Raw genomic sequence first — 18,271 nt, 5'->3', positions numbered from 1 at the left:
GCCTGTTTTAAAGTTTTCAGTCTCGTTCACATTTACACAGGGATTACTCTTGAAACTTGACCCCATTCTCTGATTCAATGCAGTAACTATGACCACATCATTTCTGATTACAGTAGTTAGTGGTTATGTTACTTAAATAATCCTAATATTTAAACTAATAATCCAGAGATCGGGAGCACAAATGCCACCATGACAGTTTTCAAAATTTGAATTTGGCTTAATGAAATTTTGGAAATAAAGAAAAGTTGATATCAGTAAAATTGGTTCTCTCTAGACATGCTGCTTTACCCAACCTGACTCATGGGCAGAATCTTCATCAATATTGGTTGCCCATCAGCCATTTAACCTGTAGCTGGGGGCAAGGCTACCGCCCCTCACTCAGGAGGAAGTCTGGATTCAAAGAACTGCCGGCTGATCTGATTGACCAGCAGATCTGTCGTCTCAGAATACCACAAGGAAAGTAGACCACTGCTGGCATGAAAGCTAGTCCCATGAGTCTAAGTGGTGGGAGCCCCAGGATACAGGTGAATGCAGAGGCCTTTGAGACAGGGACAGGAGCGGGGTGGTGAAAGGTGAAGGAGTTGAATCGGTTTGGAAAGGTTAGAGCGGCAGGAACACCTGGAGCTGCAGACCTTGAGCAATAGGACACTCCGTCCTCTCCAGCTTTACTCACCCGAAACCCAAGCAGACTAACCTGCTGGGCATCCACTCATCCTTGACCTTCTCTTCTGGTCTCAAAACTGCAGCCGGGCAGAAAGTAACCTTTAATTGCACACACCGGGGCCTCAATGGGGTTAAAGTGGGCGGGCTGGCCTGGAATTCACCCCCTGTAAATTTTCGAACAGGTTGGGGGGCAGGCAGGCAGGCAACAGGAAGGTAACCCAATGAATTTTACCAGGCCCCTTGTCTTCAAACGCACCAACAGCCACACATATCTATCTATGTTTTCAGTCTCAAACAGGCACAGTAAGCTACTTAGTTGCATCAGACTCCTACAAAAAATGTAGAATGCAGTGGTTCAAGAAGGAGGTTCACCACCACTTTTCAGGGCAACTTGTGTTGGATGATAAATACCAGACCTGCCTCTAGCATTGAGAGAATAGATTTTATTCAACAAATAGTAAATTAATTTAAATGAGGGTAGGATAACTACCTGATTCAGGCTGATATATATCACCAGTTTTTTTTTAAATTTAGAGTACCCAATTCATTTTTTCCAATTAAGGGGCAATTTAGCGTGGCCAATCCACCTACCCTGCCCATCTTTGGGCTGTGGGGGCGAAACCCACGCAGACACGCGAGAGAATGTGCAAACTCCACACGGACAGTGACCCAGAGCCGGGATCGAGCCTGGGACCTCGACACCGTGATGCAGCAGTGCTAACCACTGTGCTGCTTGACCACCAATTTTTTAAAAGAGAATGAAAGGTTACATAGGTTGTCAAAATTAAGCTGAGAATGTCGACCATTGTTTCTTTATAAGTTTTTACTGACAGTTTTCTACTTCCTCCCCACACAGTGTGCTGTATGGAAATAAAATCACAGAGTTGCCTAAAGGTCTCTTTGAAGGCCTCTTCTCTCTGCAGTTACTGTAAGTATGTTTAACCAGTTCCTGGAAAAATAGATTGGGGGAAAAGAATGCAAGGCACTTGATGATTGTTACATTTCTGCAATTCTTGAAACTGTTACTGGTCTTGAGTTTAACATCTCCGCCTGACAGAAACTAAGGATAGTTAAAATTAACTTACTTTCATTACTTTCCCAACCCAATCTGGACAACTACATTTTTAAATTGCAGGCAGCAGTGATGCCCACCCCACCTCAAGCCAGCAAGATCCTCTTTTGTTGTGCGGATTGGATGCCCTATGATGTCTGATCTGAGGCCTGAGCAGAGTAACAGTGATGCCTTCCCTGCCCAGCAAAGCCTGCCGGCAACACCAGCCAGGATCAAGAATGGTCCAGCAAATGAAACGTTTCTGAATTTTATTCCGTTTCCTTGTGGGCCAAGAGGTATAAAAGCACTCCATTAGGCCCCATTAGGAAATCCTATACCGCCCCTGTCCTGATATTCCTCTCATCTCCTTGAACAGGCATTTCCCTTCCGTGAACCTACCTTGTGCTAGGGCGCACATCCCAAGTCCCCTGTGGTGATTCCCTGATGCACAAATTTAATAAGCAGACAGCTGCTTCCTGCTGAGCCCTTTTGATGGGAAGATGACAACAGCTTGTTAATGATGCTGCCTGTTACACAATGCACAGGGCCTTTCTGCTGCCGGCTCTGAACGGGAACATCATCCATACTTATTCGCACCCTGGAGTAATTGGAATTCAACTTAATTCTGTAGCGTCACTGCAACAAATGAGTATGTGTGGTCTTCATCGTGAAGGGAAATAATTATTTTCTAGCTTCAGTGTTAGCGTAAGGGCTCAGTGGTGTAGATAGTCCAGCACTCATAATATAATTGGAGACACTTCTAAATTGAAGAAGAGCAAGTGGGCCTAGTTAAAACACGTGAGACATGTCGATCAAAGTGAGGTTTTGATCAGCGCTGTGCGGATTAAGAGTATTCAGTCTCAGATAGAAGTTCCATCAGTACTCACTCCTTCTGTCAATATGTCGATCTTCGTGGGGCAGGTGACACATTTAGCACTGTGGGTGTACCTACAACACATGGACTGCAGTGGCTTAAGAAGGCTGCTTACCACCACCTTCTCGAGGACAATTAAGGATGGGCAATAAATGCTGGATTAGCCAGGGATACCTACATTAGGGTTAGGGTTGAATGCATTAAAAAAATTATTTGTCCTTTGGTGAGAGAAACAGATATGACCAGTGGGAGAAACACAGACTGGGGCCCAGCTAAATAAAGCCTAAGGAGTGAGGCCAGCACAGATCTTTGGAATAATGTTCAGGAGCACTTTGTTTTTTAAAAAAAAGGTGAATAGTAACATCACAGCAAAGTCACAAGTTAGTTGGCTGGTGTGTATTTCTGGGGCGAAATTCTCTGCAGGCCGTCGTAACGCCGATTTCCGGCGAGCAAAATTGGAGTAGATGACTCCGGCGTGGGGGCCTTCTTTTAGGCGGCTATTCTCCGTTCCCGGAGGGGCCAGCAGCGGACTGACGCGATACGCGTCAGTTTCACCAGCTGCGGAAGTGGTGAGACCCGGCGTTTGGGGGGGGGGGGGGGGGGGGGGGGAGGAGGCGGAGGAGGAGAGAGACTGACCCGGCGTTTGGGGGGGGGGGGGGGGAGAGGGAGAGACAGACTGGCATTGGGGGGGGGGGAGGAGGAGAAGAGAGACAGACCGGCATTGGGGGGGGGAGGAGGAGGAGAGAGACAGACCCGGCATTTTGGGGGGGGGGGGAGGAGGAGAGAGACAGACCGGCATTTGGGGGGGGGGGGGGGAGAGAGACAGACCCGGCATTTTGGGGGGGGGGGGAGGAGGAGAGAGACAGACCGGCATTTGGGGGGGGGGGGGGGGGAGGAGGAGGAGAGAGACAGACCCGGCATTTGGGGGGGGGGGAGGAGGAGGAGAGAGACAGACTGGCATGGGGGGGGGGGGGGGGGGGGGAGGAGGAGGAGAGAGGGGGGGAGGAGGATAGAGGGGGGGGGAGGAGGAGAGAGGGGGGGGTGTGGGGTACCGGCCTTCAGAGAGAGGGGGGGGTGTGGGTACCGGCCTTCAGAGGGAGGGGGACGGGGTGTGGGTACCGGCCTCAGAGGGAGGGGGACGGGGTGTGGGTACCGGCCTTCAGAGGGAGAGGGACGGGGTGTGGGTACCGGCCTTCAGAGGGAGGGGGACGGGGGGTGGGTACCGGCCTTCAGAGGGAGGGGGACGGGGTGTGGGTACCGGCCTTCAGAGGGAGGGGGACGGGGTGTGGGTACCGGCCTTCAGAGGGAGGGGGGGTGTGGGTACCGGCCTTCAGAGGGAGGGGGACGGGGTGTGGGTACCGGCGTGAGGGGGGGGGGGGAACCCGGCGTTGAGAGGGGGGGACCCGGCGTTGAGAGGGGGGGTTGCGGCGATGAGGGGAGGTTGCAGCGTTGAGGGTGGGGGGTTGCGGCGATGAGGGGGGGTTGCGGCGTTGAGGGTGGGGGGTTGCAGCGATGAGGGGGGGTTGCGGCGTTGAGGGTGGGGGGTTGCGGCGTTGAGGGTGGGGGGTTGCCCCCCCATGCCGCAACCCCCCCCCGATGCCGCAACCCCCCCCCCATGCCGCAACCCCCCCGATGCCGCAACCCCCCCATGCCGCAACCCCCCCATGCCGCACCCCCCCATGCCGCAACCCCCCCCCCGATGCCACAAACCCCCCCCGATGCCGCAACCCACCCCCCCGATGCCGCAACCCACCCCCCCCCCCCCCCCCACCCCCCCCCGACACTGAACGGCGTCAACCATCATCAATGGTTGACGCCGTTTTAAAGCTACTGTGATTTTCGCCGACGTGACCCATGGCCACGTCGGCGGGACTTCGGCCCATCCGGGCCGGAGATTTGTGGAAACAAAAATATAATGAAATCCCGCCGGCGCCAGCTGTTTTCAGAGGCTGCCGGCGGGATTTGCACAGCGCCGGTTTTTGGCCGGTCAGAGAATTAAAAACCCTGCGGGAGCGGGAATAACGCCGCTGCCGGCCGATTCTCCGACCCTGCGTGGGGTCGGAGAATTTCGCCCCTGTTTGGGGACTAAGGGCACGATTCTCCGGTACCCCAGCCGCATGTTTCTCAGTGGTGCAGCGTTCACCAGCACTGGGATTCTATCTTCCTGCCACCTGTCAGTAGGATTTCCCATTGTAACCACCCTGCAATGCCGGGAAACCGGCAGGCGGGATGCGCTGCTGGCGGGAAAAGTGAATCACAGCAACTGGAGAATTCCAGCCCGACTCTACCCAACTGGGAGTTTAACAAATGTTAAAAATATTAACTTAATAAGAAGTAACAGCAGGGTAGCATGGTGGTTAGCATAAATGCTTCACAGCTCCAGGGTCCCAGGTTCGATTCCCGGCTGGGTCACTGTCTGTGTGGAGTCTGCATGTCCTCCCCCTGTGTGCGTGGGTTTCCTCCGGGTGCTCCGGTTTCCTCCCACAGTCCAAAGATGTGCGGGTTAGGTGGATTGGCCATGCTAAATTGCCCGTAGTGTCCTAATAAAAGTAAGGTTAAGGGGGAGGTTGTTGGGTTATGGGTTATGGGTATAGGGGGCACATGGGTTTGAGTGGGGTGATTATGGCTCGGCACAACATTGAGGGCCGAAGGGCCTGTTCTGTGCTGTACTGTTCAATGTTCTATGTTCTAGGTAACAAGTGAGTAGCTTGTGAGTCTTCTGTTTATTACCACTGATGAGGCGTATTAGATATTTGTACGGACGGGCGGCACGGTAGTGCAGTGGCTAGCACTGCTGCCTTACGGCGCTGAGGACCTGGGTTTGGTCATGCTGCAGTTTAAGAATATGGAGGGATTGAGAAAATGGGTGACCACCAGGCAGCCAAAAAGGAACAAACAATAGTGCAGGAATTCTCTGAATGCATCCCATTCTCCAGTCTTGAATACTGATGAGAATGATGGTTCACCTGGGGAATGCAACCAGACCTTATATTAATGACCTAGGCCTTGGTGCAGAAGGCACAGTTTCAAAATCTGTGGATATTACTAAACTTGGAAACATTGTGAACTGTGAGGAGGATAGTATAGAAATTCAAAATCACATGGTGGAATGGACGGAGAGGTGGCAGATGAAGTTCAGTGTGGAGAAACGCAAAGTGAATCCTTTATGGGGATAGATTGGAGAAGTTAGGACTGTTTTCCTTGGGAAAAGAAGGTTGAGAAGTGATTTGATTGAGGTTTTTCAAAATCATGAGCGGTCTGGACATAGTTCACAGGGAGGAACTGTTCCCACCCGTGAAATGTTCAAGCACGCGAGGGCATAGATTTACAATAATTTGCAAACGAGGCAAAGGTGACGTGAGAAAAACTTGTTTCTGCAGCGAGTGGTGAAGGTGTGAAATGCACTGGAGATTAAGACAGAAGCAGGTTCATTTGAAGCATTCGATAGGGAATTAAACTTCATAATAAGGAATGGAGGGTTATGGTGAGAAGGCTGAAGAGCAGCATTAAGTTAATTGCTCATTTGGAGAGCTGATAGTGACATAATGGGCCAAATGGCCTCCTTCTACGATGTAAAAATTGTCTGATTCTGAGATTACAATTATTAAAAAGTAAAATCACTTTTTGTTACAGTTGCTGATGATGAAACATGGTGAGGCAGTTAGTCCTGTGGGAAATTCATTCCTGCCATCTCCTAAATTACCACCAAGGCATAAAGCTGGAGTTTGGTTTGTTTTTATGTCGGAAGCACCTTATTGTGACCTGAGCAAGAGGGGCTGACAAAACCTAACCAAAAGCTCCAATTTTAACCCCTCTTGCTTGACAAAAGTTGAGTAAGGGTTGGGTTGGTGTTACTATCTGCTCATCCCACACTCCTGCCTGCTGGTACTTCCATTCCTGGCTTTTGAGAGGCGGTAGAGGTACTTGCCACAGGTGAGCAAGGGCCGCAACTGTGTATAGGTTAGGGGTCATATGAAATTGTTAGAAGCCCAATGCTATTTTAACTCAGGGATGAACAAGTCACACTGAGCTTCAAATCCTCCAGTGAATGCTGGCACCAAGAAAGAGTGGGTTCAGAAGAGACCCTGAAATATTAGTAAAAATATTTTGCTGTTTGTTTCCTTCTGGGGCAAAATGAACAGTATTTCTTCTCCAGTTTCCGCACACAGTGGAACCTTCTCCACTACAGGTCGATCTTCCCTTCTGCCATCTGTGATTTCATCCAGATCCCCTCACATTAATGCCAGACAATGTTCCATCCTGTTGCAACAAATCCTACTCCTACTCAGCAATCGGGTAACTGATCCCTCCAGGCTCGTGTGGGAGTCTGACCTGAAACATTGGAATGACAAATCAAAAGATAAATATAGCATTTCACAGCCATACGGGCCCTGTACATTACATTTGCCGAGTTAAAGTTGGATCCGCTTCGCTTGCCCCATTCAAGATACCAAACCATTGAAGCCTTCACTTTGGCCTCTCATCCCTGTCATTTTTCGAAATGGTGGGCAAAGTTTTCTGGCCTCCATCATGGCAAGGGCAGGGCCGGAAAATGCGGTGAGCTTTTCAAAGGTCCTTTGAATTCAGGGGATTGGAAAATCACGGCGACAGGTGGGGCGGTAATGTTACACGCTGCTTAAATGGTAGGTCTTAGTGTTGTTTCATTAGAAGTCATAGAATCCCTACAGTGCAGAAGGAGGCCATTCAGCCCTTTGGGTCTGCAAGACCTTCTGAGAGAGCACCCTATCCAGGCCCAAAGCCCATACTATCCCTGTAACCCCACTTAGGGCTAATTTAACGTAGCTAATCCACCTAACCTGCACATCTTTGGACTGTGGGAGGAAACCCACGCAGACAGGGGGAGAAAGTGCAAACTCCACACAGTCACCCGACGTCGGAACCAAACCTGGTCCCTGGAGCTGTGAGACAGCAGTGCCTACCACTGTGCCACCGTGCCGCTCAAGGAATTTTGATCAGGTCTGTTTGACTGCCAAGTGAGTAAATTAGAAATGAAACGTAAGCAATGAACATTCAGAGAAACTCAGGCTTGGGAATTGGATTGCCGGAAACGCATCCCTTAATCCAAAGAACTCGAAAGGTTTTCTCGCGAATGCTGCAAAATAATGTGCGATTCATGTAGAGAGTGTTGGTTCGGGGTCAAAGCACTTTTATTTCCAGTGAGTTTGTACAGTATGCACAAAGCAAGTGTGGAGAATTTGTGGAATTTTGTTTCTCAATCTCCACCGGGTGATCCTTTTGTGGGAGCTGTCATATTTGTTGACCACAGCACCATTGGATGTCTTAGTTTTTGCTCCACATGTGTGAAAGAATTTGATATGTTTATCACACACTGTCAAAGCAAGCAGCAGGAATAAGATGCCCCACTGCCAGACATGGCTGAAGAAAAATTCAGTAAAATTGTATGAGAATCACTGCGCTCTCGGATTGCAAGGAATGTTGAGTTCAGAAAGTACTGTTCATCCGGTCGGTTAAAAAAGTTTACTGCTTGGGCTTTGATTTGATGGGTGTATAGGGCGGCATGGTGGCTTAGTGGTTAGTTACCTCACTGCGCCAGGGATCTGGGTTCAATACTGGGTGAAGTTTGAACTTTGCTCCCGTGTCTGCATGGGTTTCCTCCGGGTGCTCCGGTTTCCTCCCACAGTCCAAAGATGTGCAGGTTAGGTAGATTGGCCATACTAAATTACCCCTTAGTGTTCAGAAATCTGCGAGTAATTGGGTTACAGGATTGCAGGGGTAGGGGCAGAAGCCTGGTTAGGTGCTCTTTCAGAGGGTTGGTGTAAACTTGATGGGCTGAATGGCCTCCTTCTGCACTGCAGGGATTCTCTCGGGCATGACTATGGGAGGCCAGTGATTTGTGATGGTGCCATCAAAAAAAGTGAATTGTCCTGTCTCGGCTGAAATTTTAATCTATTCAAAACCTACCCTCCCAGAGTTAATATCGGATTTGTTGGCCAGAATTTTCACTCCCAGCTCAGGAGCACATTACCCAGGTCCGCAAACCCAACCCAAGTGAAAGTACCCAGAAGTTGGGATTTTTGTTCTGGGGTGACAGGGTTCTCTGGGAGTCAGGACACGTGATGCTGGAATGAGTGAGAAGACTTTCAGCTGTGTAGGTGAGCTGGTCAGAAGGTCTGCCTCGGTGCACCGGCAATTTGTGAATTTTTATAAGCATTATAAGAAAAAAATCAGCCCTCACACATCACCTCCCTTCATACTCCACACACTCCAAGTGCCCCATTCATGCCAACCTATGCCCTCTACCAATCCCCATGGCCCCTCATACATTCCATGGTAACCTATGCCCTCCACCCACCCCACATAACTCTTCATACCCTCCGTGTCCACACATGCCCTCCACCCCATCATCCTTTATAGCCCAATGACAACTTAATGCTAATTCATGCCAAGCTATGCCTGTGCCCACAATCCTTTGACCTCACATCTACCATGCCAACTCACTCTGTATTTATCATGGGCAGACATCAGGAGCCATACTGAAATTAAATAGAATTATAATGTCTATTGCAGGTTTTATTTGTTAAAAGTCATAAAAAATGATTCACTGTATTTACATTCCTTCAAATACATGATTCTTTCAAAGAACAAACATTTCATTCAAGTCCTTAATCTCTTATAAAGTTCTTAATCTCTTATAAAAACAAGCATTGGAATTCATAGTCCCATAGTCCCACTTCAAAGATTCTATAGCCGCTTAGAGCTGTGAATCAAACTGAAATAGAAAACATCCCATTGTGATAATGAAGGGTTGTGAAATTGGTTATGCACCACAAATCCAGGAATAACCCTCAAGCTAATGTCAATAGACAGAGTGTAATAGCAAGCACTGATTATTTTTTAATGCTTTTTGAAAAAAATGGTTTTTCAAAAATTTAAGGGGCAGATTTTTTAAATGACTACAGCTTGACAGTTCCTCGTGACACTTTTAGCAGTTCCTCTTGACAGATCTCTTGATGTTTCCAATTAGTTCATCAACCTTTTTTTTCACACACTCACGGCTACTTTTAACAACCCCAACGGTTACCTTGCCTCTCCCAAAGGACACCTTACTGTTCCCAAAGGGCAGCTCCCACCTCACCTCCCCGGAACCATATCCAAAGGACTACCCTACATCTCTAAATGGAATCTACAAAGTTCAGACCTGCTTCTAATAATTCTAATGTGCGCAGATCATGTTTCACACAGTCAGGTCACAAAAATCAGACACGAGTGGAGACAGCTACTGATTTTTATGGACAGTTGCCTACAAGAAACGTGCATCTACAAAACACAACCCACTTCCATTCCCACTTGCAAAAATGGTAAATAGCACGTTTGGGGGCGGGGCTTTAGATTTTGATCTCTTCTGCCAATTTCACAATGGTACAGAGGCTCTCCATTATTGCAAAAATCCATGTCCTGTCATCTAAAACTAATAAAACCAAGGCCCAGTCATGGAGACTACATGTCTTAGCCAAAATGGTGCTGGGACCTCGCATCATGAAGTCCCATCCCCATTTCCAATGGATCCTATTTTTGTCGTTAGGTTAGAGGGGGTGTGGTGTGATTCACACATGTACATATAGAAAACCCAAACCCAGCAAGCCAATTCAAATGGACCTCATTTTTGTTGACTTTGTCTCTTTGACTTTGCATGACTTCATTTTTAAGAGTCAATATGAATGTGCACGAAAGGTGGAGAAGGTATGTGGAACTGTCCAGTTATATAAATCCCCTGCTGTATAAATTATGGAAAAAAACCTGGCTTGCTGTGCTATGCCTCTGAATTGAAACACGATTGCTGCTTGTTATTTTAATAGCTGTTTGTTTACATTAGCCTGAGTGCTATCGTTACAATATTATTACAGCTTGATTGCTTCCACAACCTATCATTAGCAGAGAGGGGGGCTGTAAATTCACAGTTTAATTAAGAACAGCAAATGATTATGAGTGATTAGCTGTCTTTGACGTGGGCTTTGAATTCAAACATTTCTAAGGGATTAAGCATTTGAAAGAATTGAAATGTATGAATGAGCTTTTATCAATGAATGTATTTTTATATAATGAAGTCAGTAATGGATACTGAGAACGTTATTCCATCTCAGCATGGCTCATGGTGGATACTGGAGGAGACGGCATGGAAGGTGTAAGGGCATCGGGTAGTGGGTGGGGTGTGTGTTGGTACAAATTAACATGATGTTGGCATGGAACCATGGGGTGGATGGAGGAACATAGATTAGTATGGAGGGAACGAGGGTAGACAGAAGGACATATGTTGGCAGGAAGGATATAAGGGGCCATGGGAATTGTACAAAGGATATATGTTGGCATGGAGGGTATGAAGGACCCATCGATGTGGGTAAAGGGGCATGACTCGGTATGGATGGACATGGGAAGTGGGTGAGGGCCAGATGGCCTAACTACTTTTATTACAATTGGGACAAAATACAAGAGCACTATGGTGGACCTTTTAAACAGCCTATATTGGCACTCGTGAACCCATTGTGACTCCCTCCGCACTGTTTTTAAGGGCTGCAGGCCCAACTCCAGCATGCACAGGCTCTGCCTGAAACAAAATCTAACCATTCGGGGTTGTTTCTCCACAGATGGTTGTATCAAACCATGAATTTTCACAACTCAGCGCACTACCAATGGGACTAAGGTTCTATCACACCAATAGAACCTCTCTCAAACCATACAACGCTTGAGGAGCTGATCATTGCAGTTGACAGACGAGTAATGTACCAAGGATTTGTCATTGAAAAATGTATTAGAGATGAGGTGTTGTTGCTGTATTAGTAGGATCTCCACTTCTGAACCCATGCCGAGCAAACCTTCCCACCACAGAAGAATGTATCAACCTTCAGTTGACTAGTCTGTGCAAGAAGTTTCTGCTATTTGTTTTGTTTTGTTTCTCATGAAGAGCTTGAGCACAGAGTACTGGACATCTGTCCAAAGTTATTTTCTTGGAATGTGTCGTGTGCAGTGAGCTATTTATGGTTTGGTTAATGTTTGGCACCGACATTCCAACTACTGGAAGTTCTGTCACAGGTAACTGTTAGAATGTGGAATAAGGCAAAGCAAAGGCTTCTGGTGACAGGACATTTATCTCAATTGTCAGACATGATCAGTGATGAGCTTGGGTTAGCTGGAAACCGTGGGTAACAGCACAGTCTGTCAAAAGATACTACAGAAAAGAGCCTGAGGGCAGGCCCTTGTTTGAAAGAGAAGTGGTATACTGAAGTATTTAATTTGCATTCTGTCAATAGCAACCCTAGCTCTCATATTGAATTGTGTAAGAAGGAAGGAAGTTAGACTCCTACCAGCATGTGCTGGGGGATATCTGATTTCCCAATCCTTCTAGATCCAGTCGGTTTTCTAAGATATTTGGTTGGATATTCGTGTCCAGATCCTAACCATGTTATTGGGATGAAATGCAAGTCAGGAACCTACAAATGCCTATTTGGGGACCGAGAAGGGGATATTGGAGAAGACAGCCAATCAAGTAACCACCTTCAGGAGCCCTGACCAATTATTAAGGACAGCTACTGAGCTCCAAATCAGGAGGTCTAATAAGAGGCTGTCCAGCACTGGAAGATGGGTAACTCCAAAATCAGAAGTGGTTACTGCTGATAAAGGTTGAAGGATGACCGGACGTCTCAAGCTGGAGGTGTACTCTGAACACAATTTTAATATTTAAAAATAAGTAGTGGCCACAGTTGCAAAGCCATCATTGTGGAGGGGGAATCCCTCTGCAGGATGGCACATGACCTCAGCTCTGGCCCACTGTCATTCATGGCTAGGGATGAGAGGGAGGTGAGTGGATGGGGTGGATTTAACAGAGAAATCTCTGGGCCTCCACTGGAGAGTCATCTTCATCCATCGGATTGTGCCTCAGTGGGGTAGGTCCACGTACTGCCTGGAAAATTCTAGACAATGTCTAAAGAATGGCTTTAATAGGCATCATTGTTTACCCAACTCTGGCTGGCAGTTGGACGTCACCATCTCCTGGAGCAGAGGTGGGAACCGCAAACAATTAGAAGCATGTTCGCCTCCAAGCCCACCTCTGCACCTTAACAAATATCCAGCCTGTTGCATCAGATTTTCTGGTGACCAACTGGGAATTCTACATTGAGATGTGAGCTGTCAGGCTTGAAAAATCATAGGAAGGAGCAAATATGTGAATAAATAGGATTTATGTAATTGGTGATTTGCATAGTTCACACATGCATGAACCATTACTTGTTGCAATAATTAGACTTTGGTCATTGAAGCTATTTTTGGGATCAGCAGAAGAATGTGTGAATGTCGAGTTTTAATTGGCTTTATCTACACAAGCAGTTTAGGGGTCCCTGTATAGTGTGAGAAAGCATAAAAGAGGGAGAAGAATATTGCCATGGCTTATGTCAGTCAGCATTAGAAGTCTGAGGAATGTATCCATAATTTTTAGTTTCATGCTTCGGACGTTCCCTTGAAATTTCCAATAGAATTATTTTGAAAAAAACCATTCAGGAGTCAGAACTCCCCGTCTTAGCCTTATTGTTCCTCTGAGTCTGCAATGATAATGCACTACAGAAATCTCCATTTCCTTTTGTATAATCCGGATCAGAAGATTTAAAAACTGCCAGAATGGACCAACCAAAGCTCGTCCCAAAGCAGCAACATAGATTGAAACACAGGGCCTGACACTTGCTTTTGCTCAATGAAGTTAGCATAATTTTTGAAAGATGCCTTAAATGGTCAATGAGAGGGTGGATTTGGTGGTAGCAGTGTGCTTTCTGTGAGAGAACTCAAACTGTAACTTGTTCACTAGGCACAAAGCTGCAGTGGCAATGGCATAGAGAAGGAAACAATTCATTTCAAGCCCTTTGTTTCAAAGATGGAGATTTTAACACAAACCGCCCATCAGGAAACTGGTAAAATTGGATACAATGCTGATCTTACAGCTATTGAAGTCACTGGAAACCAGTAATCCATTAGTTCTTGTCAGTTTCCTGTTGGTAGATTAATTTAAAATTAACTCAGAAGTGTCATTATTTTAATGTAACGCTCTATAAAGTGAATACTACTCATTGAGGGTCATTTTGACTTTGCGCTTTGTTCAATAGTGTAAAATGGGTGACAGCAAGTTGACAGCCCATTTTTTATCTCCCCCCATCTTTTATCTCTCCCCATTTTTAATTTGATTAAAGCCAACAGGAAAAATAATGGGTGAGATCTTCTGGCTATTCATGCCGGCAGAATCTTCCGGTCCCGTCGGTGATGCATCCCTGCCACGGATTTTTCGACGGCATTGGGTGGATTCAATGGGAATCCCTATTGACAGCGGTGGGACCAGAGGTTCTTGCCACCGGCCGACTGCGGGCTGCCTCCTGTCGCCGAGAAACATATCGCCGGGAGGCCAGAGAATCCCGGCCATAAAATGGGCAGCTGGTTCTAACAATAATAATAATCACTTATTGTCACAAGTAGGCTTCAAATGAAGTTACTGTGAAAAGCCCCTAGTCGCCACATTCTGGCGCCTGTTCGGGGAGGCTTGAACGGGAATTAAACCCGCACTGCTGGTCTTGTTCTGCATTACAAGCCAGCTGTCTCAGCCCACCATTCTGTATCATCTGTCTTATATTATTGCATGGTTGAAATCGACCCTTGTGTGATTCATGAGTTTGTTATCTTACTACATTTTACTGATCCTAAATATCACCCTCAACAGTTCACTGATGTTGACAGCTTGCATGTAAAGACAGGAAAAACAGTTATGGTGGAGAAAAGTCAGAATTTAAGAATGCAAATATCAAGACATTGAAATAACAGGAAATAAAAGTTAAATTGTATCATGAAACACTTACAATGAGAAAGAATGGCTTTCTCTTCCAGCTGTTTGAAATCTGTTGGGACCAGGTGTTGTGAATCTTGTTCTGATTGGAATTGTTCACATTTTATGCAGAAGGTGTTTATATATTTTATGCAGTGTTCATTTCTTTGTTTGACAGGTTGCTGAATGCCAATAAGATTAACTGCCTGCGAGTGGATGCTTTTCAGGATCTCCATAATTTAAACCTTCTCTCTCTATACGACAACAAGTTACAGACCATTGCCAAAGGCACTTTTGCTCCTCTGCGTGTCATCCAGACTTTGTATGTGTTCCTACAGAATGGAAAGTTTCTATCTTGTGAAAATGTCAAATTAATGCACTAATTAAATGATGGTACTTTTACAGTTTAAAAGAAAATAAGATGTTCTACCCTTCTTCTGGTCTCCTCTGAGATATGCACTGTGTCCACACCAGGCATAAGCAACCCCAACTTCAGTTGGTTCTACATTCAGTTTACCTCACTACCTATAGAGAAGCAGTTGTCCTCTTGATGTAGCATAGGTAATTGTGGATGCAGACTTACATTGCACCTCTCCACCGCGTAGCCTATGGAGGGCAAAGAAAATACATTGGCCCAAATATTCCAATCTACAGACAGATTCTGTTGTTGATGTGGTGTGAATGCACTTCCAAAATGCATTTGATACAGCACTTCTGAGTAAAATTTAGAGCTCATGGAATTAAAGAAATAGTTGGCTGAGTGCCAGGAAATAGAGAGTCGTAGTTTAGGGCCTCACGGTAGCATGGTGGTTAGCATCAATGCTTCACAGCTCCAGGGTCCCAGGTTCGATTCCCGGCTGGGTCACTGTCTGTGTGGAGTCTGCACGTCCTCCCCGTGTGTGCGTGGGTTTCCTCCGGGTGCTCCGGTTTCCTCCCACAGTCCAAAGATGTGCGGGTTAGGTGGATTGGCCATGCTAAATTGCCCGTAGTGTAAGGTTAATGGGGGGATTGTTGGGTTACGGGTGTACGGGTTACGTGGGTTTAAGTAGGGTGATCATTGCTCGGCACAACATTGAGGGCCGAAGGGCCTGTTCTGTGCTGTACTGTTCTATGTAGTTAATGAATGTTTTTTGATCTAGTGGGAGGATTGTACTGAAGTTCCCCAAGTGATGGGACCCTGTTCCTAATACGTATTAATCACCTAGACCTTGGGGTACAGGGCTAAATTTGAAAGTTTGCAGTTGATTCCAACTCGGAAGCATTGTGAGTTATGAGGAATCTGCACCTTCACCCCGTGTCTGTGTGGGTTTCCTCCGGGTGCTCCAGTTTCCTCCCACAAGTCCTGAAAGACGTGCTTGCTCGGTGAATTGGATATTCTGAATTTTCCCTCTCTGTACCCGAACAGGCGCCGGAATGTGGCGTCTAGGTGACTTTCACAGTAAGTTCATTCCAGTGTTAATGTAGGCCTACTTGTGACAATAATAAAGATTATTATTATAATGTTGAACTTCAAAAGGACATCGACAAGTTAGTGGAATGGGCAGACAGGTGCAGATGAAGTTCAGTGCAGAGAAATGTGAAGTGACGTCAGGAAGACCATGGAGAGACAATATTTAAAAAGTGTACCATTCTAAACTTATCTAGGGGAAGAGGGACCTGACTGTATACGTGCATAATGAAATGAAAAATGAAATGAAAATCGCTTATTGTCACGAGTAGGCTTCAATGAAGTTACTGTGAAAAGCCCCTAGTCGCCACATTCCGGCATCTATCCGGGCATAAGTGATTGAAGGTACCAAGACAGGTTCAGAGAGCAGTTAATAAAGCATACAGTGGTCTCAGCTTTATTAATATGAGCGTAGCAGACAACACCAATGAGGTTATGTTAAAATTGTATGAGGCACTAGTTTGGCCACAGCTTCAGTCTTGCATCCAGTTCTGGGCACCACACTTTAGAAGGGTGTGAAGGCATCGGAGAGGATGCAGTAAAGATTCATGAGAATGGTTCCTTTTCCTCTCCTTGCCAAGTTTTCTGGATGGAAACTTCAAATCTCCTCTTAGGTCATCCCCAGTTGTCTATTTGACCTCACTGTAAGAACATAGTTTAAGTGCATGAGATCTTGCATCAAAGTCCCAGAAATGTTAAATCCTCCCTTTTACACTAACTGTCCTGATGTTTTACACTGTTATACCCTGATGTTTCTAATCTGAGCTGGTACACACTTTAATCCTTTTATTACTATAAATAACAGACTGAGATTTTAAGACATCTCCTAACTCCTCAAGATCTCTTTGCGAATCTCCATCCTGTTTTTCCCTATCCTACTGGAACTGGAATTCTTGGCTGATTATTCTCTCTTTCCACAACCCTTTCCAGCCTTTTTTCTAATTCTTTCCCCAAGCACAAAGGAAGCAATGTATCATTCAGGATTCCCCAACACAGCTGCAGAAAAGTCTATCTATTTTTCTAGCCATAGATGCTCCAATAACCACCATTTGTGTTTTCTTCACTTTGTAATTTTAACCTACCCCTTCCCCAGGAAACCACTTGCTTCATGACGTGGCTCATGATTTCTATTTTCAAAAATTATTTCCATAGTTAATAATACAAGTTATACATGAATAATGCAGCTTTTACATCTCTCGTAATGAAAGCAATGTACGCCTTCAACAGCTCCAGTCTGCTTTAAATAATTCAGTAGGAAACATTGCAGCTCTACCATATCTCATCTACTCAGGTAATAAGCAGTTTTGAATGTGATGCAGGACTAACAGTCACTGTATTGAATGCTAAGTCATGCGTTGTAAATTCTTAATGTATCAGGGTCCCTGTAAATGCATTACAGATGCAACTAACAATTGGATCCATTAGCTGCTCTACCTCTTGCTTTGAAGAGCTCTTTGCACTACTGCTGAATATTCTTTTGACAGGGTCATTACTATTGTTTTTGACTTTTCTGTTTTTTGTTGTTAATCTTCATAAAAGGCATTTGGCTCAGAACCCATTTATTTGTGATTGCCATCTGAAATGGCTTGCGGATTATCTCCATGCAAACCCCATTGAAACAAGCGGCGCCCGCTGCACTAGTCCTCGTCGACTGGCAAATAAGAGGATCGGACAGATCAAGAGCAAGAAGTTCCGCTGCTCAGGTAATTGGATTACTGGAATTGTGTTTTTATTTATTTATATATAGTAATATTAATTACACTGTCTTGGCTGAAAGCTATTCTCTTACAGATTCTGAAAATTCATCTGTTGTGCTGTGAATTATTAAAGCTCTCGGAAGCTTTTAACTCTTGTTTCTGACTTGGTGATAACTGCAGCACATCAGTCTTGTGCTGTTTGCTTTGCCACGTTTTACTGTTGAGGAGTTGCAACCTGTGGATTTAATGTGAAATAAAATGTTTAATTTTCCTTCAGCTGCTAACTTTCAAGTGCATCTCTTCTGTCTTTTCTCTCTCTCTCTCTTTCTCTCTCTTTTTATGTTTATAGCAAAAGAACAATATTTCATTCCAGGTAGGTTTGTCTTGCAGCAGAACTGACCAGCTGTGAATTTCCCTTAGGATTTAGTGGAGTGCTGCATGTTGTAGTCATTTGGTGAATCTCACCAATAGACAGCTACATATTTCCTCATCTTCCAGTAGCTGAATCTGCTCCTACCAAGAGCTTTGCATGAACCCTTTTAATCCAAATAGCTGAATCATTAAGCCCATGTTTCCTTGTGTCAGCTATGCAGTTGCCATGCATTAGAGTTATTTTGATTGTTCCTTGGTTTTATTCCCACTTCTGGTCTAAGGTCACTATTTTTTGAAGGTAATAGCACATGATTAATTCCAGATGTTGGTGAAG

General features: G+C 45.7%; 1 protein-coding gene across 17 annotated transcripts in view; it reads left to right on the top strand.

Moving 5' to 3' along the window:
- The window catches only part of slit2 (slit homolog 2 (Drosophila)), a 537,548-nt gene that overhangs the window by 371,312 nt on the left and 147,965 nt on the right, over positions 1 to 18,271 (top strand). For 11 of the 17 annotated variants that reach the window (XM_038791513.1, XM_038791503.1, XM_038791499.1 and 8 more), the window contains 4 exons: positions 1,520 to 1,591; positions 14,600 to 14,743; positions 17,408 to 17,571; positions 17,915 to 17,938. In XM_038791513.1, coding sequence (XP_038647441.1) covers positions 1,520 to 1,591; positions 14,600 to 14,743; positions 17,408 to 17,571; positions 17,915 to 17,938 — 404 coding nt within the window. The remainder of the gene's footprint in view (positions 1 to 1,519; positions 1,592 to 14,599; positions 14,744 to 17,407; positions 17,572 to 17,914; positions 17,939 to 18,271) is intronic. The other 6 variants (XM_038791516.1, XM_038791512.1, XM_038791514.1 and 3 more) reach the window with 1 other exon arrangement.

Source organism: Scyliorhinus canicula, chromosome 3 (genome assembly GCF_902713615.1).
Source record: "Scyliorhinus canicula chromosome 3, sScyCan1.1, whole genome shotgun sequence".
In the NCBI taxonomy this organism is placed as follows: domain Eukaryota; kingdom Metazoa; phylum Chordata; class Chondrichthyes; order Carcharhiniformes; family Scyliorhinidae; genus Scyliorhinus; species Scyliorhinus canicula.
Note: the sequence above shows the minus strand (reverse complement) of the source record. Positions and strands in the feature narration are given on the sequence as shown.